General features: G+C 50.9%; 1 protein-coding gene across 5 annotated transcripts in view; it reads left to right on the forward strand.

The window, feature by feature from the left end:
* CASKIN1 (CASK interacting protein 1) overlaps window positions 1–22,982 on the forward strand; it is a 113,645-nt gene that overhangs the window by 75,793 nt on the left and 14,870 nt on the right. The window contains exons 5-15 of one of the 5 annotated variants that reach the window (XM_083413958.1): window positions 1,155–1,250; window positions 2,575–2,705; window positions 6,461–6,569; window positions 6,828–6,936; window positions 9,524–9,618; window positions 12,168–12,285; window positions 13,204–13,449; window positions 18,069–18,176; window positions 18,925–19,046; window positions 20,116–20,203; window positions 22,543–22,637. In XM_083413958.1, coding sequence (XP_083270084.1) covers window positions 1,155–1,250; window positions 2,575–2,705; window positions 6,461–6,569; window positions 6,828–6,936; window positions 9,524–9,618; window positions 12,168–12,285; window positions 13,204–13,449; window positions 18,069–18,176; window positions 18,925–19,046; window positions 20,116–20,203; window positions 22,543–22,637 — 1,317 coding nt within the window. The remainder of the gene's footprint in view (window positions 1–1,154; window positions 1,251–2,574; window positions 2,706–6,460; window positions 6,570–6,827; window positions 6,937–9,523; window positions 9,619–12,167; window positions 12,286–13,203; window positions 13,450–18,068; window positions 18,177–18,924; window positions 19,047–20,115; window positions 20,204–22,542; window positions 22,638–22,982) is intronic. The other 4 variants (XM_083413959.1, XM_083413962.1, XM_083413961.1 and 1 more) reach the window with 4 other exon arrangements.

Genomic DNA, 22,982 nt, shown 5'->3' on the forward strand with positions numbered 1-22,982 from the left:
GGAGTAGGGGGTCCTGCCTAGGGATAGATGAATCTGTCAGTCTCAAATTCTCAGCGCTTCAATATGAAATCCTCCCGATAAACATTTTTGCATGCAGTTTTGGCTGATAGATATATTTTGCAGGCAAATTTTCCATTGACTGCAGTGCAGTTCTGTATCTTATTTTAAGTAAGATGACTTTTTTTTTTTGCTCGTTTCCCCCCAATATATGCATTTCTGCACGCTTTGTTTGTCTGGAGAAATTCAAAGGAGAGCCAATTTCGAAGGCTGACCCTGTTTCAGTTGGCATATTGGTTCGAGAAGTGCAAATGAGGTTGTTTTTCATTGAGGTGCAGACAAAACCAATTTTCTCTTTCATCTGCGCCATGCCATGAGAGATGCATCTTGTTCCAGCTCTCTGGGGGTGGGAAGAGAATTTTACTTGCCCAATGGCATAGAGAATTTGACTTGCTTTTGACTTGCAAAGGGCCCATAGAATCCTTAAGCAAACCGTCCCTGCAGATTCTGGGCAACATTGGGGTCTGGTGGGTGGGGAGTGCATGGCATTGAGGGAGGTGGGGCTTACATGTGCCCTACCCCTACACCACATGTGCCCTACACCACCCAACACCACAGCCAGTGTGGTGTAGTGGTTAAGAGCGGTGGACTCGTAATCTGGTGAACCAGGTTTGCTTCCCCGCTCTTCCACATGCAGCTGCTGGGAGACCTTGGGCTAGTCACACTTCTCTGAAGTCTCTCAGCCCCACTCACCTCACAGAGTGTTTGTTGTGGGGGAGGAAGGGAAAAGGAGAATGTTGGCCGCTTTGAGACTCCTTCAGGTAGTGATAAAGCGGGATATCAAATCCAAATCCAAACCCCTGATCCCTTACGCCTGCCCCTCTGCTCCCTTATGGGGCTTGGCGCATAAGTGTTCAGGTGAACGCCTGAACACACCAAATGTTATTTGCCTCTCCAATGTGGACTCTCCCTCCTGCTGGAGTGCTGTGGGAAGAAACCCCTGGGAAGCAGCTCCCCACCCCCCACCCCAGACACTCCAGCAATCAGACAGTGGACTGAGAGATCGAATCCTCTGTCTGGTGGATTTTGGCCCATGGCTCCACTCAGCGTCTGCACTTTGTTGTGCCTGCCTCTTTTTCGCTCTGTCCATCCCGCAGTCAGAGATGCTCCTCCAGCACCAGTCCAACCCCTGCATCCTGGACATTTCGGGCAAGACCCCGCTCGACCTGGCCTGCGAGTTCGGAAGGGTTGGGGTAAGTCAACCGGCAGAAATGGGGGACGAGCGTTTGAGATGGGGTGGGGTGTATAACCAAATGCTTCCCTGGGAGAAGCAGGAGGTTGAGTTCATTCCCTCTTCCTGTAGGCTCAGTGGGAGAGAACACACCAGGAATTCCCAGCTTCAACCCCCAATGGCTTCTCCAGGTGGGGCTGGGGAAGACCGCTGCTGAAAACCTTGGAGAACCGCTGCCAGTCAGTGTAGACCAGGGTTTGCCAACTTCAGGTCTCCAGCTGATTTTGGACTACAATTCCCATCATCCCTGACCACTAGTCCTGCAAGCTAGGGATGATGGGACTTGTAGTCCAGAAATAGCTGGAGACCCAAGGTTGGGAAACCCTGGTGTCGAGAATACTGATCCAGATGGGCTAGTGCTCTGACTTGGTATGAGGCACCTTCCTTTGTCGCCATGGAGTGCAGCCCTCGTTCAGAACGCTGAGGACTAGAACTTTGCTTTATTTTTTATGGAAAGGGCCATAGTAATAGAGCACCTGCTTTGTGTGTGTAGAAGGCCCCGGGTTCAATCCTGGCATCTCTGGAGAGACTTGAGTGGGACTCCTTGCCTGAAATCCTGGCAAGCCATTGCTGCTGGTCCTTTGCAGACAATCTTGAGCTCTGGCTTGGAATCTGGCTTGGAATCAAGTGGCTTCCATTGTCCCTTGTGCTGCTTCTCCTCCAGCCACCTAGTTATCTCTCGCTTGGACTACTGCAGTGCGCTCTATGTGGGGCTACCTTTGAAGGTGACCCGGAAACTACAACTAATCCAGAATGCAGCAGCTAGACTGGTGACTGGGAGCAGCCACCGAGACCATATAACTGGAAGACCTACACTGGATCCCAGTACATTTCCGAGCACAATTGAAAGTGTTGGAGATGACCTTTAAAGCCCTAAATGGCCTTGGTCCAGTATACCCGAAGGAGCATCTCCACCCCCATCGTTCTGCCCGGACGCTGAGGTCCAGAGCCGAGGGCCTTCTGGCGGTTCTCTCGCTGCGAGAAGCCAAGTTACAGGGAACCAGGCAGAGGGCCTTCTCGGTAGTGGCACCCGCCCTGTGGAACGCCCTCCCATCAGATGTCAAAGAGAAAAACAACTACCAAACTTTTAGAAGACATCTGAAGGCAGCCCTGTTTAGGGAAGCTTTTAATGTTTAATAGGTTATTGTATTTTAGGGTTCTGTTGGAAGCCACCCAGCCAGATGGGCAGGGTATAAATAATAAATAATCTATTATTATTATTATTATTATTATTATTATTATTATTATTATTATTATCATCATCATCATCTCTTTTGCCCCTCCAGGTAGTGCAGCTGCTGCTGAGCAGCAACATGTGTGCCGCCCTCCTGGAGCCCAAGCCAGGAGACATCACCGACCCCAATGGGACCAGCCCCCTGCACCTGGCGGCCAAGAACGGCCACATTGACATCATCAGGTATGTCCCCTTCTGCGTGGCATCTGGGGAAGGGTAGAAGCAGAATGGCATTGGCACAGCGCATGAAAGATGGATATAAACCATTAAGTGTTTGTCGTGGGGAGATTTCATCCTCCGCTTCGAAGTTCCTGCAGAACCGCCAAGGTGCCAGTCAGCTTTCAGATATTTGACAAATCTCCTGGGCGGCCAGCCAGGATCTGCTCTCCAGGCTTTTCAAGGTCTAGGTGCCTGCATCTCTGTCTTGGCATCAGCACTGGCGATCTGACTGGCCGTCCGGCTTTCCTGCGGCATAGGATTATCCCTACCCCCACTCTGCTCCCGGTGCATTAGTGGCTGAAATTGCAAATCCCAAGACTGCCGGGTCCACCTCTCATCTCTGGTGTGCGCCAGTGTGTTAGGAAGGGAGCCGCCCTGCGCACCCCGCTGGCACGCAACTCACTTAGCAAATTGTCTGCAGCCTCTGCTGCGCTAATCTGGGGCTTGTATCTCAGCAGGATAGCAGCTGCTAATCTTGGCCTCTGGAGGCCTCTCCCGCAGCGCTTAGGATCATTTGTGAGATTTCCGTGCTGTGTTTCCACTTGAAGGAGCCCGGAATGAGGCTCCTGAAGGGGGTGGCGCAGCCTTCCTCAACTTGGTGCCTTTCCGATGTTTGGGACTACAACTCCCATCAGCCCCCAGCCAGCATGCTGATGGGACTTGTAGTCCAAAGTGGACAAGCTGGGTGGGGATTTGTAGTCCAAACCATCTGGAGGGTGCAAGGTTGAGGAAGAGCAGGACCGTGTTTCTAGATATCATTGTTCTTAAAATGCTTTTTTGGGGGGTGGGGAACCAGATTTTTGCTCTTCCTCCTCCTCCCACAATAGTTAGGATTGTTAGCACTCTGTTCACAGACAAATTGCCCCACGTTTATTTATTTCTCTGTATTTCTCAGCAACACCTCGTCTTAGATGCGTTTGACTTGCATGCTTTCAACCACATGCAGTTGGAGGTGGGCTGGTTGAAATTGCACAAGTCAATGAATATTAATAAAGGTGAAGAGGTTAGTAAATGAAAGGAGTTAATGTTATGAGAAATATGAATTTGGAGAACTGTTACACAGGTGACATAATGAAATTCAGTTAGAGGGGATTCGAGGAAGTCAGTCACCAATGTAAAGAGATTTAGGTAGTTGAAGTAATAATTTTCTCTCGTGTTTAGTTTAGTTTATTGTAGTTTATTGTGTTTTTCTTTGTTGTGTGTTTTGTTATGTTTTCTTTGTGATAAATGTGGAAAATCAATAAAAAAATTGGGGGGGGGGGGGAGAAATTGCACAATTCAAGTCCCAAGCAAAAGCTCTTATAGTGCCAGTTCCGCTTGGGGTTAACCAGTACGAAAAGGGCTTTTAAGCCTTGCTTGCTTGCTTAGCAAGGCCCTTTCCATGCACTGGCTCTGGGATGTTCTCGTGAGATCTTGCATGATAATTTGAGTTCCCGTGAGTTCTCACGCGAGCATCCCTGGCCTTCGAGAGCTGACAGGCTGAGTTGACCTCACCCCTCAAGCAAGGCTTAAAAGCTTGCGTTGTACCAGGTCTGCTTGGGTTACATGGCATGGAAACTGCTTTTAAGTTCTCTGCCTTGTTTGCTGGGCCCATTTACTCTGGGGGTGCTCTCCCCCCCCCCTTGCTAGCAGTGGCATGGCTCCAAGGGTCCTGGGCATACACAATTTTTGTATATATATATAACCCTTGGAACCAAACCCCTGTGTAAGATAAGGGATTACTGCATTATTATTTTTTTAAGCATCTGTAATCCTGCTCTTAAGCTGATGATTCAGGACAGATAAAAGAACATAGCACATAGTTAAACTATGGAACTCGCTGCCACAAGGGGCAGTGATGGCCACCAACTTGGGTGGCTTCAAAAGAGGACTGGACAGATTAATGAAAGAGAGGGGTCTCTATGGCTGCTAGCCAGCATGGCTCTGTTCTGCCTCTGCAGTCAAAGGGAGAGATACTCCTGAAAACCAGTTGCAGGAGGGGAGAGGGCTCTTGGGTTCGGATCCTGCTTACAGGCGTCCCATGGGGCATCTGTGAGTCCAGCATGAGATGCTGGACTAGATGGGCCATTGGCCTGATCCAGAAGGCTCTTCTTAGGTTCTTATTCAGCTTCCACCATTGTTTATATCCATGATAGGACTCTTCCTACCAGCAAGCCTAGGGTCTTAAAAAAACCTACAACGTGTATGGAATTGGGAGGGAAGAAGCTGCTAAAACTGGTCATTGTCGTGAAGTCCTTGCAATGACCAGCTGGGTTGGGAGAGGATGAGCCAAAGACTGGTGGCCTTTCAGCAGATGCAGAAGTCTCAGACCAGTTTGTCTCCCTCTCCCATAGCCTGATGGAATGATGGATGGGGTGGGATGTCCCTATTGGGGTAGCGCAGGCCCCCACTGTGCAATACTTTATATAGGGCTTCTTCTCTTCCCTGGCATGTTGAGGGGACCCCACTGCGGTGGGTTGAACCCCAGCATGTTCCATATTACAGCGTCCTTTGCTTTTGCCCCCTGGGTTCTGCCTCTGTGTGGGATGCCTGGATTTTGAGCTTCTCGTAGTATTTATTACCCATGAGAGCCAGAAAGATTCATCCCTAGCCTATTATGGGCAACTGTCGAAATGCTCTGCATCTGCTATCTCGCTTGTCCTCGCATCAGCCTTGTAAGGTAGGGAAGGGCCTGGAAGGCTTCAGAAAGGAGAAGTCAAAGCCAGAGGGCGGCAGGAGCTGCAGGCAAAGCATTAATCGTAGGCATCTCTCTCCCCCCCTCCCCCGGCCAAGTCATTTCCTGTCCTGGGAGTTATTAATGGGGTAATCTTGCGGGGCCCAAGCGTTTTGTGGACAGGAAGCAGCCACTTAATAGCCCAGCAAATGTGAGGGTCTTCCTCCAGGGGCAAGGAGTATTCAGAGACCTTGCCTGGGGAGGAGCAGAGAATTGAGGCTGAAATGAGGTTTCATCAGGGCTAGAGCCTTGATTGATGGAGTGGTTTTGAATCCAGGAGGGGCTAAGTGAGATCGCCTAGCTCAGCTATCCTCAACCTGGTGCCCTCTAGCTTTTTGGGACTACAGCTCCCATCAGCCCCAGCCGGTACAAATCTGCTCCCATAAACTCTGGCATCGGATGGCCTCGTTAGGCCACCTCACCTTATCTAGCAGGGCCACCCTACCCAACCCTTTCTCCCCATTTTTAGTTTGTCAGGCTCACACGGTCTTGCGCACCAGATCCAAGGAGTGCGTGGAAAGCCTTGTGAGTCGAGGGTGACTCTTCTTCCACCTCCTGGTGTAAGGCACTGATACTGTGTGCATAGGAAAGCCAAGCCAGGGCAAACGTTTGGCCAAAGCAAATGCCCATGGGTTTAATGCGCAAGTGTGCCGCTCATTTCTTTCCCCCTGAAATTAAAAAAAGGTCTTCAGTGCTGCTTCTGGGAAATGGGTTTCAAGACTCAAGTAGCCATGGCTCCTTCGAAAGCCCAGAAAGCAGAATGAAAGACATTATTTGTGTGGGATTTGCAGCGGGTGAATGTTTCCAGACCTTTTTTTTTTTTTTTTTTTTTTTTTGTCTTCTCTTTCTCTGGGGGCTCCTTGTCTCTGTAGCTCCATTTCCAGGCCTCCACAGTGGCACCTGTTGGATTTCTGCCCATCTGGCGGGTACCCTTGAACCTGGGAGCATCTGCCGGGGGTTTGGGGGCTTAGTTGTTGTTGTTGTTTTGCCCTCTTTCCTCCCGCAGACTCCTGCTCCAGTCCGGGATCGACATCAACCGGCAGACGAAGGCAGGCACTGCGTTGCATGAGGCGGCCTTATGCGGCAAGACGGAGGTCGTGCGCCTCCTCCTGGATGTAAGCACCCTGCCCCGGTCCGCTTGCAGGAATGGCGGGGAGAGGGAGGGCACAGAACTTGGGTGGCAGCCCCTCTCTTGTGCCAAGGTGCAGAGCTTGGTGAGGGTTCCCTGAGCTCCAGAGAGCCGGTGCCCTCTCTGGATGGCATCTTCAGGCTCTTCCTTGCCCTCACAAGCCTCGCCACGATTCCAGATCTCCATTTTCCTTGTCTCAGGCAGCCCACCCTATTCCCCACCCCACCCCTGTCTGTTTTCGCAGAGCGGAATCAACGCTCACATCCGAAACACCTACAGCCAGACGGCGCTGGACATTGTCAACCAGTTCACGGCCACCCAGGCCAGCAGGGAGATCAAGCAGATGCTCCGAGGTGAGGATAAGGGATTTCGGCTGCGATGCCTGCATTAAAGGGGGTTGGACTAGATGACCCTCAGAGCCCCGTCTGACTCTACGGTCAGTCTAAAGTTGGCCGCACGTGAGTGGAGGTGTTCTGCCTTCTCCCCTCACACAAATGTAGCCTGCAGAACGGGAGATGACACAGCTGGCCTCCCTGGCAGTGCTGTTGTTGCACAGCTCTTTTATTGAACTGGATTGTACCCAACTCATTTTATGCCAGGCCATTAGGCCCATTGAGGTTAATGGGCCTCCATTAGCCGTGTTTCATGTTAATTTCAGCAGGCCTATGTGGGATCCAACCCACTTAAGTGATTAATTTTGTATCTCTTAGACCCAGCATTTCCTCTGGATCAGAGCACGAGGCTGCTTACAACACAGCTGTTGCTTATTATTATTATTATTATTATACAATTTATATGCTGCCCTTCTGACTGGGTTTTCCCTGCCACTCTGGGCGACTTCCAACAAAATATTAAAAGCACAGTAAAACATCAAGCAATAAACGTCCCTATACAGGGCTGTCTACAGGTGTAGTATTAAATTAAACTATAATATTAAATTTAAAATAAAAAACTGGAATGAAATCATACATCCTTTATATAAAAACAGGAACATGGAACCTTAAACCCTAATCAGCATCAGGATAATCAGGCTACAAAGGCCTCAACAAATAAATAAAGCTAATGTGGAGGTTTGTCATATCTCATTCTGGTGGGGCGTGGGGAGTTCCATAAGGGGAGGGGGGCAGGCACTGAGAAGGCCTTGCCTTAAGTTGCTATCTTGCCTATCACAAGGAGGGTCTCTCTGACAGACCTTAAGGCCTTCTCTTTCCTTCACTTTGGAGCATGCAGCTTTGGGGTTGTGAATGTGAGGCCCTTTCAACAGTCAGAAAATGATAAACGCCAAATATAAGAGGAATGGCGATGCCACGGCGCTCTATCTCCCTCTAGCGTGTTTTTAAGCTAATGTAGGTGCTTTCTCTAAAGTCCTAAAATCACGTTGTAGGCATTCTCTCCCAGTCATCATCACAACAGCTACCTGTTTTGATTGTTTATACCCATTTCGCTTCAAAGAGAACGAAGGAAATCCAGGTTGCCAGACGCCACCTAGCGGGTTTGTGGGGCCTCATTTCCAGCCCCTTTCACTAGCTCTGTAGTTACCTCAGAATTGGGAATCTCGCAGTTTATAAACATAGGTTTCAGGAAGCGGTTTGCAATGGGCGAACCGTTCATTTTCCAAGTGGGTTTAATCTGTAGAGCAGGGAGAGAAACTCACCCCAAATTTGGCTGTTCCCAGGTGAGTCTCTTCTCTGAATATTCCTAAATGCTGGGAGCTGGAGGGCGATACCTGTGCAACGCCTCATTTTAGGGAGGCTTCTCTGGAAGAATTCTTAGCCAATTACACACTCCCATCTTAACACAGGGCAGGAGAAGGGATGCCGGAGAATTCTGACGAAAACAGAAACGGGAACGCAGATTGCTCATGTTTACTTAATTGCCCCAGAAGTTAACCCAGCAAATATAGTTGGCATCTGCTGTTGTTGATTTTAGTCCTCAGATTATACACACACACACACCCCACCACCATCACCAATTTGCATTCCTTTGCATTGAAATGAACAGGGTGGAATGAAAAAACAACTTACGCAATTACACAAGTTATGTAATTTTGAAACAACAGGATGAACAATGTAATTTGGGGCAAAAGGTGAGCTGTAGGAGAATGAAACAGTGTTGTGTGTGACAGGTGCAGGGCAGAATGGGAATTGGCGCCTTCTTCCCTCCCTAGTCAGAAGAGGTTGTCAGTTGGATTTCTCTGCCTCGGTTTCCCCAAATGTCTTCAGCCAGGCAGATGTCAGGCTGGCAAGGTCTGCTTCGTTTTTTTGCTAGAACACAAACATCTACCACCTGGAACAGGTGCAAAAGATCTACAGCTATAGCATTAAAGAGTGAGGCACCTCTGAGCATGTTCTGAGTGCAGGGTTTTGCTTTCAGAACCAGAGCTCACAATCCTTTCACACAAACAACCTCTCCTGGGTTACCAATTTACTTTGCTTTGGTTTTCCTGTTGCTAAACAATGGGAAGCTGCAAATCCTTCCTCTTCCATTTATTTACTGTTCATTATTACATTTATATGCCACCTTTCCTCTGAGGAGCTCCAAGAGGCACCTATGGCTCTATGTTCTTATTTGCACAACAACCCTGTGAAGTAGGTCTGGCTGGCAGACTGTCCTGTGGTCACTCAGCAAGTTCCATGGCTGAGAGTGAACTCTGGTCGCCCAGGTCTTAAACTACAACTCTTACCACTACACCACACTGCCTTTTACTGAAAATCACCCAGATCTGCCCCACTCCTTGGTCAAGTAAAGCTGTGCCTTTAAGCATGTACAGAGTACCCATCTGCCACCAACGCACAACCTCTGCTGGCCCCGCCAAGGGTTCAGAGGAAGGGTCCCTGGGTGGAAAAGTCCTGCTTCCCTGTAGCCTTGAGCCCCAGCGCCTCTTTCGCTAGAATGCATGTAACTGCCTCCTCCTCCTCCTTTACCTTTGTCTCTGCCTAGATGCTTCCGCCGCCCTGCAGGTCAGGGCCGTGAAAGATTACTGCAACAACTACGACCTGACCAGCCTCAACGTCAAAGCTGGGGACATCATTACAGTGAGTTTCCCTGTTGTTCTGGGTGTTGGGATGCTGCTAAGGAATCAGGGGCAATTGGCAAGCCCCCAGCTGGCTCCAGCCCACCGGCCAACGTGCCGGCCAAACTCCAGTCCTTGGTGCAGCATGAATCTGCGACCCAGAGCTTCAGAAGCTGGGCACACAACTCAGTAGAGTAAACACACAACAGAAGTGCAGGGAGAGGCTGTGTAAAGCATATTTACAAGCAGTTTATTCAGCATACATCAGGACAAGAGGAAAAACATGTCTTCTCCCCTTCGTGTCCAAGCAAGCAGGATAAGCTATATGCAAACAGAAGTTCCCAGCAAGCTGTGCTGGAGTGTAAACAGGCATGTGACACACAACAGTCATGCCTGTCCCTCTTAAGGTGGAACGGAATATTCTAACCCTGGGCTGACCAAGTCAGGAATGGGAGATAAGCTGAGGACCCAGAGGAGGACTCCAGCCAGATGTGGGGGCCTCTGTCGGGAATGCAGGAAGCAGCTAGTGAGGATCCGAAAGGGCAGGGGCTTCCCTGGTCTCCTTCATCTGCAAGGGGAGCCAGGAGAGAACTCCCTCTCCCTCTCTGTCACCTCGGACATGCTCACCCCAGCACCATTGGACACTGGGAGTGTCCTTGCCTGCCCAAAGGGGGATGTTGCACCAGACATGGCCACATCTCAGGAGGCAGAGACGCCTCGCTTGTCACCTGTGTCCAGAAGGAGCCAAAAGGAAGGGAACAGAGGACTCTGCTCACTAGGGGTAGCAAGCAATTGCAGGAATGCTTTTGGCCTGCATGGTACGACTGTGTCGTACGCACAATTAACTTGTGCAAGTCCAACTTTGGGGCCAGCTTAGCCCGGTGGTTCCATTGACCAACACATTTCTTGGATCTTCCAATTGCCTACAGCGATTTGAAACCTGCCGGCGCTGCTTGGCTTAAAAAACCCCCACACCTTGCGTGGTTGAAAGCTGGCCAATTAAATGCAAGCAGAAAGAGCTTTTAAGCTCTCCACCTTGTTTCCCAGGCAAGCCCTGCTCAGGGGTGCTCTCGCAAAATCTTGTGGGAATTTGGGCAGCCCCGCAGAGTCTGCACCCCGAGCGAGACTTGCCCAGTAAACCAGGTGGAGAGTTTTTACGCTCTCTACCTTGTTGATTGCTGGGGAATGAGAGAGGGTAAAGCCAGGTTGGTGCATCGGCTGTGGAAGATAAGGATGCTTATGCAAGTTCAAATATAGGTGTTTTTGTGTATGTGCACCATCACTGGAATGTAGCCCCTACTCAAGATGTGATGGTACCATACATAGGATATCCTGGGAGTCCAACCTCCTTCTCCACGTTGGACAGAGCCTCTCTCTGACATGCCTTCCCCAGGTGCCCTTGGATACTGGGAGCATCCCTGTCTGCCCAGAGTGGGATGTTTCACAGGTCCCAGACACCTCTCAGGAGATGCCTCCCCCATCACTTAGGTGCAGGAGGAGCCCAAAGACAAGGTAGCAGAGGGTTCCACCCACCAGGCAAAGTGAGAGATTGCAGAAATGCTTTCAGCTTGAGGAACCTGCCCGTTCCTATATATAGGATAGCCAAAGAGTGTGAGTGTCGGATCAACATCCATGGCTTTGCCAGTTAGAGCACCTGCTGCTATTGTAGCTGTATTTAGGATTAGCCACCTGCATTGCCTGAAGTGCCTGAAGCCAGCCATCTGCTTGTGGACTGCAGTAATCTAAGCATTAGAGTTTTTGGAAAAAGCTCTTGAGCCTTGGCAGTGCACTGTGCAAAAGGGGTCTGCTCTGGGCCAAAGACAAGGCCTGGTTGAGATGTGGCATCCTCTGGATGTTGCTGGATCCCATCTCCTCTCATCCCTGATCCTTGGCCAGTGCTGATGGGACCTGGAATAGCTCAGTCGGTAATGCATGAGATGCCTAATCTCAGCATCACGGGTTCGAACCCCACATTGGGGCAGAAGATTCCTGCCTTGCAGCAAGTTGGACTATGTGACCCTTGTGGTCCCTTCCAACTCTGATTCCATAGTGATTGGCTCAAGGTTAACCAGCCCAGGGTGTGAATTAGAACCCAGATCTCTCCCCAAGTCCTATTATGAAACACCTGGAGGGTCCTACCCTGGTTTCCTCCTCATTCAGAGCATTTATGTCTGGGATGGAAAAGCTTTTTGCCAGTCTGGGGGCCACATTGCAATCCGGGCTGTCTGGGGGGGGGCACATGGTGGGTGGGCGTGGCCAGAGACAAAAAGGGCGGAGCAAGGAATGCACATCTTACCATAGGCTGGTTTCTAAGTGGACCAGCTCCCCCTGGCACACAACTGAGGAACTGCAGTTAGGACACTATGGAGTTAGTAGGGAAGACTTTTTGAGTTAGGGGGCTGGGGCTTGGAGGCCGTCTCGAGGCCTTGAAACACCCCAGGCTGGGTGGCATCTTCTTGTTCCCATGGGCAACCTGTTGTCAAGGCCCTGGAGCAACCTACTTTGAAGGTGGCCCATTACTTGGTTCCCCCCCTTCTCTACTAACCCCCCACTACCCTCCCAATTTCCCAGGTCTTGGAGCAGCACGCCGACGGTCGGTGGAAAGGCTGTATCCACGACAACCGGACCGGCAATGACCGTGTGGGCTACTTCCCTTCCACCCTCGTCGAAGCGATCAGCAAACGAACAGGCAAGACTTCCTCCCTATGTGGGTTATTCTTCTCCTATTGCTTTCTACCTGACCTGCCTCATTCTTGAGGTACGAGGCCCTTTGCAGACGGAGACCCCGGAGTTTTCTGTTCATTGCCATAAAGCAAATCAGTAAGGGGAAGTTCGGAGCAGAGGCAATTCCGATTCTGCACCCTGAATGGCTGTTCTTTGGGAATGCCAGGGAGGTTGGAGCATACGCAGGACCTTTGAGCTCCTCCCACTGAGGCCCACCCAATTTCCATGGCTCTGACTCCTGCATTGCAATGGGTTGGACTAGCTGAGTTCGGGTCCCTTCAAATTTTAACAATTATGACTCTTTGCAGCTGGCTGGGGCAGGAAGTGCAGATGTGGTTTCCATAGGATCACAGGCTGGCTCAGTAGAAGAACATCTGCATTGCATACAGAAAGGTTGGGATGGGAATGTCCCCTGCCTGAAGCCCTGGAGAGCTGCTGCCAGTCAGTGTCGACACTACTGAGCTCGATATACCAAGCTAGACCTTTGGTCTAAGGCAGCTTCCTACATTCCTAATGGGAAGGGCAGTAGCATTGGGTTCAATCCCTGATGTCTCTAGGTAAGACTGGGAGAGAGCCCCATCTGAACCCCCAGAGAGCCGCTGCCGGCCCGTGTAGGCAACACTGAGCTAGGTGGATCAGTGAAGGCAACACTGAGCTAGGTGGACTCAGTGAAATGCAGCCACACAGGAAACGGTTGGGGAAAGTCTCCTGTCCCAAACCCCAGAGAGCTACTGCCAGTCAGTGCTGACAGTATGAAGCTAGATGGGTCTGACTCCCTATCTTCCAACTTTGATAGGCAGCTTAAAAATCACCTTCCTCCTCCTCCTTCTCCAGGTCTGCAGGACCCATTTCACGGTTTGCCTCTTGTTGTTTCTATTGCCAGGTCCGTGGGACGCTGGGCCTTACCCTGGGCAGTTCCAAGCCATCTCCCTCCCAGCTGGAGGGGCCTCGGTGCCTAATGGCCATTCCTGCTTCTCCTCCTCCTCCTCCTCCACCACCACCTCCTCCTCCCATCATCAGGTCCATTTCCTGCCTCCACCTCCACCAAACCCCCACCAGCCTCTTTTCAGTTCCTTTGGCTACCGCCGGCTCCCCCACGGCGCTGTGGAAGGGCCTGGCGCCGTCCCAGGTAGTCTGTCCTGCATCGCTTCGTTTGCTTCTGATTTGTGCTTTTGTCATGTTTTTGCGTTGCTCCCGGGGGGGTTCCTGCATTCCTCTCATTCCCCATCCTCACCCGGGTTCTGCTCTCTATGTGTGCATGCGTCCAAGGATGTGGGTCAGGTGTCGAAAGAAAGTGTGGCTGCATAAGGAGCCTTCTGAAGAGCCAAGGTTTGAAAGGGGCACATATAAACAAATTACGCTAGTAGGACTGCAATAAGTTTTGTAGGGAGAAATGCCGTATTTTTTGCTCTATAAGACTCACTTTTTCCCTCCTAAAAAGTAAGGGGAAATGTGTGTGCATCTTACGGTGCGAATGCAGGCTGCGCAGCTATCCCAGAAGCCAGAACAGCAAGAGGGATTGCTGCTTTCACTGTGAAGCAATCCCTCTTGCTGTTCTGGCTTCTGAGATTCAGAATATTTTTCTTCTTCTTTTCCTCCTCCAAAAACTAGGTGAGTCTTGTGGTCTGGTGCGTCTTATAGAGCGAAAAATATGGTATATGAAATATTGCAAAGAAGATAAAGGAGAGAGACATTAGTTATGATATTTAAATGTAATAGTGGAAGTATGAAATGTAAATTAAGTGGAAAAGATTGGAAAATTTTCAGATGTGATTGGCAGAAGTCAAAAAATTGTATAAGATACAAAATTATATTTTATAATTACAGTGGTACCTTGGGTTACATACGCTTCAGGTTGCAGACTCCGCTAACCCAGAAATAGTGCTTCAGGTTAAGAACTTTGCTTCAGGATGAGAACAGAAATCGTGCTCCGGAGGCGCGGCGGCAGCAGGAGGCCCCATTGGCTAAAGTGGTGCTTCAGGTTAAGAACAGTTTCAGGTTAAGAACGGACCTCTGGAACCAATTAAGTACTTAACCCGAGGTATCACTGTATTGAAAATGATATGTTAAAAATTAATAAAAATATAAAAAAGAAAGGGGCACATATAAGAAAAGGGAAATCACGAAGGAAGAGTATACACAAGTAGCCAACACTTGCAAGGAGGAGTTCGGAAGTTTGGAACAAGCTCAGGCTTGCAGGAGAGGTTGAAAATCACAAAAAATTACAAGGCTTTACAGTAGGAAGAACTTTTTGAGGGTAGGAGCTGCTTGGCGTAGAATGGACTCTCTCGGAAGGTGGTGGGCTCTCCTTCATCAGAGGTTTCTAAGCAGAGTTTGGATAGCCCATCTGTCAGGGATTCTCAGTACAGTGGTACCTCGGGTTACAGATGCTTCAGGTTACAGACGTTTCAGGTTACAGACTACGCTAACCCAGAAATAGTACCTCGGGTTAAGAACTTTGCTTCAGGATGAGAAAAGAAATTGCGCGACGGTGGCACGGCAGCAGTGGGAGGCCCTATTAGCTAATGTGGTACCACAGATTAAGAACAGTTTTAGGTGAAGAACGGACCTCCGGAACAAATTAAGTTCTTAACCCAAGGTACCACTGTATGTGGTTCCTTCATTGCAGGGATTTGGATTAGATGATTCTTGGGATAGCTTCCAACTTTACAGTTCTGATGATATGATCTGCGTATTTATGCAATGCCTGGTAATATAAAGGTGCAAAGACGGGCTTGTCAAGCAAAGTAAATGAAAAAGAGAGGTCTCTGCCCCGAGCAACTTACAGTCTTAAATTTTGGCCAAGCTGAAAGCTCTCCAAAGAGCTTGTCTTGAAATTTTGGGTGGTTTGGGGGGCTATGAAACCCTCTCACACACCCCCACAACCAGATCCTTGGCCAATCATCATCATCATCATCATCATTATTGTAGTGTTTTCCCAGGGGGATTCTGGGAGAGGAGAGCTGGCAGCCAGTAGCTACCCAGAGGAGCACTGATGATGACGCTGAATGCCCCCATTGCCCCCAATCCCTATAAATAATCAATATTACACACACACACACACACACACACACACACTTCTGCAAATGAGACTGCACAATTTTGGGGGCCGGGGCAGTATTTTGTGAATGATGAAAGCCAAGGACAAGACGAAAGAATGAAAATCTGGCACTCCTGAATGCATTTTGGGGGGAAATGTTCCTTTTTCAAAGGAGACTTCTTTATTATACTCCTTGACAAAATCTGCCTGCAAGAAACTTCCTTGTTCATAGAATCATAGGACTGGAGAGCTGGAGGGGACCCAAAGACTCATCTATCTAGTCCCAACACCCTGATATGTTGCCACTTATGAAAGCAGATGGAAGTCCAAGGTGGTGTGTGTGTGTGTGTGTGTGTCAGTTTCAGTTTCAGGTCTAAGGTGCAGAAAGAGGGAGAAGGAGGGAAGTCGTTTCAGAGGAGAGTAAGAATCGACAAAGGCAGAACGGCAGGAGCAGCTTTTGCCAACTTAGGAGTCCTTCAGATGTTCTGGTCCGCAACTCCCATTAGCTCCAGCATCCCAGGCCCATGATGGCTGGGACTGATGGGAGTTGTAGTTCAAAGCAGCTTGAGAGCCCCAGGCTGGGGTAGAAACTAGGGTTGCCATCAAGGCCCATTATAATAATTCGTGTGTGTGTGTGTAACAAATTGCAGAAGGGCTTTCCTGTTAGGCTGCAATAAATTGCAATGGATTGCTTTGAAGTCACTTTAGCACCAGATTAAAAAAAACACACACACAAATGTCCCTCAACTGCCCCACCCTGCCCTCTCCTGTATTTTGCAAGAACAAAGGTAGGAACCCTAGACTCAGAAAAGCAGGGTGCTTGGGGGTGCAATGAAGATCTGCGAAGGTGTGGCTTGTGTCACAGGCAGATGAGGGTTGCAATGTGAGGTGTAGCATGACTTGAGTGAGGTGTGAGCCCCGGAGTGCAAATGCTTCCCTTTCCCCTGTTGAGAACCATTTTAGTGTTTGTTTTAGCACCACTGCATCCCATCTCCTCCCTCCTCCTCTCCCCCTCCCAGCAGCCCCCCCCCCCCAGCGTGTGGCTCTTTGCACAAGGGGGACAAACATCCCTGTCCGATAAACGGGTGGACCAGAAAAGTTTTGTTCTTGATTGCTGAGCCAAGCTAGGGGCTCTTCAGGGCAGCGCTGGCTCGCTCCACTTGTTAGCTTTAGCACTTTCGAGCCCCATACGTGTGGCCAGAGAACACAAATGGAGATGCGCACAGGATTCACCTGCATGGTGGTTTATTTGGGCCAGCAGAGGAGCCCTGCAGTGCTGGATCAGGCCAGTGGCCCATCTAGCCCAGGCTCCTGTTTTCACAGCAGCTGGCCAGGTGATCCCAATGGAAGCCCACAAGCAGGACCTGAGAGCAGCAGGAACTCTTCTCTCTCCCCCCCCCCACCCCCATGCATTTCTGATTTTCAGCAACTGGTGTTTGGAAACAGTGCTGCCTCTGACTGCGGTTTGTAAGCTGCTTTGGGAGATGATAGATAGATAGATAGATAGATAGATAGATAGATAGATAGATAGATATAGATGATAGATAGATATAGATGATAGATAGATAGATAGATAGATAGATAGATAGATAGATAGATAGATAGATGTAAAGGTAAAGGGACCCCTGACCATTAGGTCCAGTCGCAGACGACTCTGGGGTTGTGGCGCTCATCTCGCTTTACTGGCCGAGGGAGCTGGCGTACAGCTTCCGGGTCATGTGGCCAGCATGACTAAGCCGCTTCTGGCGAACCAGAGCAGCACACGGAAACGCTGTTTACCTTCCCGCCGGAGTGGTACCTATTTATCTACTTGCACTTTGACGCACTTTCGAACTTCTAGGTAGGCAGGAGCAGGGACCTAGCAACGGGAGCTCACCCCGTCATGGGGATTTGAACCACCGACCTTCTGATCGGCAAGTCCTAGGCTCTGTGGTTTAAAACCCACAGCACCACCCACGTCCCAGATAGATGGATGATAGAAAGATAGATAATAATAAATCACTCTCCTTACCCCCTTGCCCCTACAATAGATCCCCGTGTCTCTTGAGTATGAGATGCTAAGGGCAAAATATAAGGGACAGGCAGCCACTGCCACCTCCGTGCCCTTGAAGCTCACAAAGTGACTGTGGAACTCGCTCCCACTGGCGGCAGGCATGGTCCCCAACTCAGATGGCTTTAAAAGAGGTTTGGACAAATTTGTGGAGGGGTAAGGCTGTTGAGGGCTGCTAGCCAGGATGGCTGTGCTTTGCCTTGACACTTGGGAGGCAGCAATGCTTCTGATTGCCAGTTGCTGGGATCCACAGGAAAGGAGAGGGCTCTGGCATTCGAATCCTGTTTCCCACGGTGACCTGATAGGCCACTGTGAGAACAGGATGCTGGGCTAGATGGGCCGCTGACCTAATCCTGCAGGCTCTTCTTCTGGACCTTAGTCCGTGCTGGAGGGGGGGCAGGGTGGGTCGGAATGCTCTGGGAGGATTGCAATGGCTGAGAATAACTCTCTTGAGCCCTGGGCAATAATTGGTGCCCCCTCAGAGGGAGGGGCAGCCTCTTGCAGGCTGACCACCTCCCAGACCCTGTAGATATGGAGGTTGGTTGTGGGGGCAGCTGCCGCCATTTGTGCCCCCTCCTCTCTGGCTCACACACAACTTCATGGGGTTCTGTTGACTTGCTTCATGTTCTTGCTCTCTTTCCTGTGGTCTTTGGCCAAGAAGGTTCCCGAGGGTCTGACGCCAGCCCGTCCCACTTGTCCCCATCGCCAGGCGCTGGCACACCAGCCCCACCAGAAGAGATCTGGGTGCTTCGCAAACCCTACGCAGGTAAGAGCATCAGAAGGGCTCTGATGGATCAGGCCAGAAACCCATCTGGTCCAGCACTTTAGAGCTGGGGTTCAGTGGCAGGACACCTGCACTGCAATGCAGAAGGTCTCAGGTTCGATCCCCAGCTTCTCCAGATAAATCCTGGCTGAAATCCTGGAGAGCTGCTGCCAGCCAGTGTAGACAATACTGTGTTAGATGAGCCAGTGGTCATAATCATGAGGCAGCAGCTTTCTAAGCTCCTGGGAAGGGCTGCAGCTCAGTGGCAGAGTGCCTGCTTTGCTTGCAGAAGGACCCCAGTTCAATTCCCAGTGGCATCCCCAGGAAGGGCTGGGAACGTCCCCTGCCTGAAACCCCGGAGAGCTGCTGCCAGCCAGTGTGGACAGTATTGAACTAATGGGCCAACGGATTGACTTGGAGTGAAGCAGCTTCCTATGTTCCTGTGGGGTAGAATGAGATATCACTGGCAACAGCTGTGTGTCAGCCATGACACCTGGTCCCTCCACCCCAAGTTTTATTTATTTCTTGCATCTATACCACACCTTTTTCTCCTCGAGGAGCCTGCTTGGCTTCTCTGCTTGGGGCTCTTTCCTCTAGCTGGCTCACAGTTCCCTTGTACGCAGTGGTCCCGGTGGTCACCCCTGGCTACCAGGCAAGTGCTTAACATGCTGCAGAGTCAAGTCAGGCTCATTATCTTTTTTCTCGCCGCCCCTCTGGGCCTTTAACCGCCTCTCCCCTCCCTATTGGCTAGGTGGCGACCGCAGCAGTGTGGGCAGCACGGGAAGCGTGGCCAGTGGGCGGAGTTCGGGGAGTGGCCAAAGCACCGGCAGCGGAGGCCACGCCCCCCTCCATCCAGGCTCGGAAGGCGTCAAGGTGAGCTTGCCTACGTTGCCTCTGCATTGCAGGGGGTTGGGATAGATGACCCGCAGGGTCCCTTCCAGCTCTTTTGATTCCATGATTCTCTAAAAGGATCATGTGCCTCTAAGCATGTTCGGAGTGATGTTATCTTCATCAAGAGAGTCTGAGATGCAAGGATTATCTCCCCTCCCTGAAACAAAAAACCCCACATCCTTGCTTCTTTGAATCCCAGCACTTAAAATTATTATTATTATTCGCATTTATATCCCACTTTTTTTCCTCTCCAAGAAGTTCAAGAGGTTTTCCCCCTCCTCATTTAATCCTCACAACACAACCCTGTGGTGTAGGGTAGGCTGAAGGACAGTGACTGGTCCAAGGTCACGCCCAGTGAGCTTCACAGCTGAGCTGGGATTCGAACCCAGGCCTCCCAGGTCCTAGTCCTTCACTCTGAACCACTACACCACCCTGGCTTCCAAAAACAAGCTCAGCTACGTCCCAAGAAAGCTTTCTCCCTTGCACGTTGAGTTGGGCAGCCTTCCAGAGGATTTGGACTACGGCCTTGCTGGCTGCGGTTGATGGGAGCTGTAGTTCAAAACATTTGGGAGGGGGGTGGGCACCAGGTTTGTGAAGATAGCTTTAGATACCATTGGCAGTTTTGCACGTCCTCTGCTGCCCCCTGGTGCCCGCAGCCTGTGTTGGTGCACCTCTTCTGTCTACTTGGCAAACTGACCAGGGGCTCATTCCATTCCCTGGAAGAAGTGGGCCAGGGGGAGGAGGGAGGGAGGGAGAGAGAGACTTCCTTGCACTGCCCCCCCTCTGCCCCCCAAGCCGTTCCTTTTTCTAGATACCGGAAGCCTCTTTCAAAATTTGTGCTGCAAGGCACGCATGCCAAGCAGCCGTGCCATTGTGCCACCTGTTTTCCTTCTTGTACCCAAATGAGTAGCTTTGCCAACAGAGTCTTAGATCTTTTGGGGTGGGGGGCTGCCAGTTCCCCCCTGCCTTCCAGGACCCTATTTGCAGTCTCTTTCTTTTTAACTGTGTGTTTGTGTGTTTCTCACCCCCCCCCCCGCCTGCCGTTCCTCAGCTTCTGGCAACCGTCCTTTCCCAGAAGGCGTCTGTGCAAGAATCCGGCGTGGGTGATGGGCCTGCCAAAGCACTGGAGACGCCTGCAGGTGCGTGGATGCTCACAGCTCATCCGCCGGAGCCTTTTTGGGTCTCCCCTCCCCTTATTTCCTTGAAGAGCTGCAGGGGAACCTTCCGAGCTAAACATGACCCTTCCTCTCTGCTGCTGCCATGCCTTCGCTTGCTTTGGTTAGTAGGGGGAAATTGGGGTGGGGTGGGGTGCTGCTGCCAGGGTGAGGTTGGGGGGGGTTGGTGGTGCCTGTGTCCCAGAAAGAGCCCCCCACCCCACAATCTGGCTTCCTGGCTGTCCTCCAACCTCCAGCGAAGGAGCAATCTGGTCCCCGATTGCTGTTTATCGCTGGCTGGTCTGCCTTTGCCTGCACCCCCCTTCGAAAAAACCAACAACCCGTGTATCTGTATTCTATTTTGAGGGGGCTCTGAGCTCCAGACATCCCTTTCTGAAATACTGATGAGGACCCCGCTTCCTAGAGGTCTCTGCTAGGTCCCCCAGGCACAGGCCGCCAGGAGGTGGGTCTCGGCGGACCCCCACCCCACCCCTGAGAACGATGGTTCCTGTTCCCTTGTTGGCACAGTGAATTGAGCTTGGTGGCAGTGCATCTTCAGAAGTGTGACGATGTTCCCGGTTGGGGAACGCGGAGATGGGCAGATGGCGGCTTCCCCCCCTTTTAGCTCTGCCTGCTTCTCAAGGGTGATGTTGCACATGTTCCTTTTCAGGCAGGACTCAGGTGGGAATGCCGAGACGGTTGCGTCCCGGGAGTGTGCGTGTCTGTGTGTGTGTGTCGCATTTTCAGGTTGATTTTTCCAAAGTGGAATAAGTTTCTCCTCAGCCTCGCTCTGCCACTCAAGCGTGGAGATTCAGCAGTCTGTGGAGCTCAAGGTGTGGCTCCAGGGATGTTCTCCAGCATGAGAAAGGGTTGCTTATTATCGGCCAGGAGTTTCTGTGGACTCTGAAAGGGAAGATGCAGCTTCGGGAGTAGAGTCTGTCTTTTTATTTTTTGGGGTTGGGGGTTGTCAGTGCTAGCATCCGCCAAGAAACCCAGGCCCCCTACCCGTCTAGCCAAAGATCTCTCTTGGAGGCTTGGGGTGCTTTCACCCCCTTGATCCAGATGGCTGGGTTGCGTGCCTGCTGGCTGAGAGAAAGCACCGATTCCTCGCTGGGGAGCTTCAAGGTCACCTTGGCTGCCATCTTGGACTGGTTCCACCCCTGTGCGGACACAGGTGCCAGGCCTCTGCTTCTGGGACAGTGACTTAGCCTTTTGTTTCCAACCCAGAATTTCTGGGGCTCCCTCTTTCTCTTTAGGTCAAAGGTGAGAAACCTCAATGCACCCCCTGGACTCCCTGCCTGGCCCTCTGAATTATCCACAGGATCATCCCTGTCCTCACTCCCCAGGCCAAACCCTTCCCTCTCCCTGCTCCGTTTGCCTGGGTGGGACATGTCATAGGATCGTAGGAAGCTGCCTCTATACAGAGTCAGACCTTTGGCCCATCTAGCTTAGTACTGTCTGCACCGACTGGCAGGGGTTCTCCAGCATTTCAGGCAGGGAGGTTTTCCCCAGTCCTACCTGGAGAAGCCGGGGATTTAACCTGGACCTTCTGCACTCAAAGCAGGCACTCTGGCACTGAGCTGTGGTCCTTTAAGGAATGCAGGAAGCCATCTTTTACTGCCTCAGGCCATTGGTGCATCCAGCTCAGCATTGGCAACACTGGCTGGCAGCAGCTCACTGTGCTTTAAGGCAGGGGGTTTTCTACCTGCAAATCAGGCTCCCTTCCGCTAAGCCATTTGTGCCATTATGCTTCCAGGTTTCCCACAGGCACCTGGTTGGCAAAGGTGAGAACAGCATGCTGGCCCCCTATAGGCCTGATTCAACACTGATTCAACAGGCTCTTCTGATGTCATCCTTTCTGATAGGGAGGTGCCTGTGTTTGCGTAGATATAGATAGAAGCCTCTTGACTTTTGCATGGCAGGAATGCAGTCTAAAATGAAAACACACATTTGTTGCTGCACACACTTTTGCCTCTCCCATGGGGGTCCACGGGGCCCTGAGGCTGAAAGATGCCCCTGTCCATGATACTTGATGCATGGACAGCTGGACACCAACCTTGCCACTTGCTTTCATGGGAGCTCAAGGGCAATAAATGTCCTGTCTGGCATTCTTACGACAGAGAGAGAGAGACGCAGCTGGGAGCCACTTTCAAATGTTGCTCAGAGGATGACAAACCAGGGGCTCTTGATGAGGCCCACTGCTCTCCCAAGATCTGAAATGTGGTGGGCAACCTGGCATCCTTGCTGTTGGCCTTTGTGTGAAGGGTCCCAGTAGGCCTCTCCGTAACGCTAATCCACCGCCTCCCTGCCTGCTTTTGTTCCAGGTTCTTCTCGGACGCATAGTTTGGGCACCTCATCATACCCAGGGCAGCCCTACAGCGAGCAGCCGAAGAAAGTGGAGCCCATGTCAGAAGGGAAGGCAAGTCTGAGAAACTCGCTGCTGGGGGCTGGTGTTGTGGTATTGATGGAATAGCGCAGGCATGTGGGAAAGTAGGTGGGACACTTCCTAGCAATAGTTTTGAGGAAAAGAGCAGTCCAGGCTTTCTAGGGACTCTTGTCCAGTAATTTGAATTCATTGGTTTGGGTTTTACCAGCACAAGGGCCCACAGCTCGCAAACACACACACCTGTGCTTGTAAACTCTGAATCACAGAAATTGCAACGCGCTACACACAGGGAGCTGGTGGCGCGACTTCTTGTGTGATATAAAGAAAGAGAACAACCCTGTTTATTTCAGGGGTCGCCAGACTTTCTGGGCCAGTGGA

Source organism: Podarcis tiliguerta (assembly GCF_965153285.1).
Source record: "Podarcis tiliguerta genome assembly, chromosome: 14".
NCBI classification, from domain to species: domain Eukaryota; kingdom Metazoa; phylum Chordata; class Lepidosauria; order Squamata; family Lacertidae; genus Podarcis; species Podarcis tiliguerta.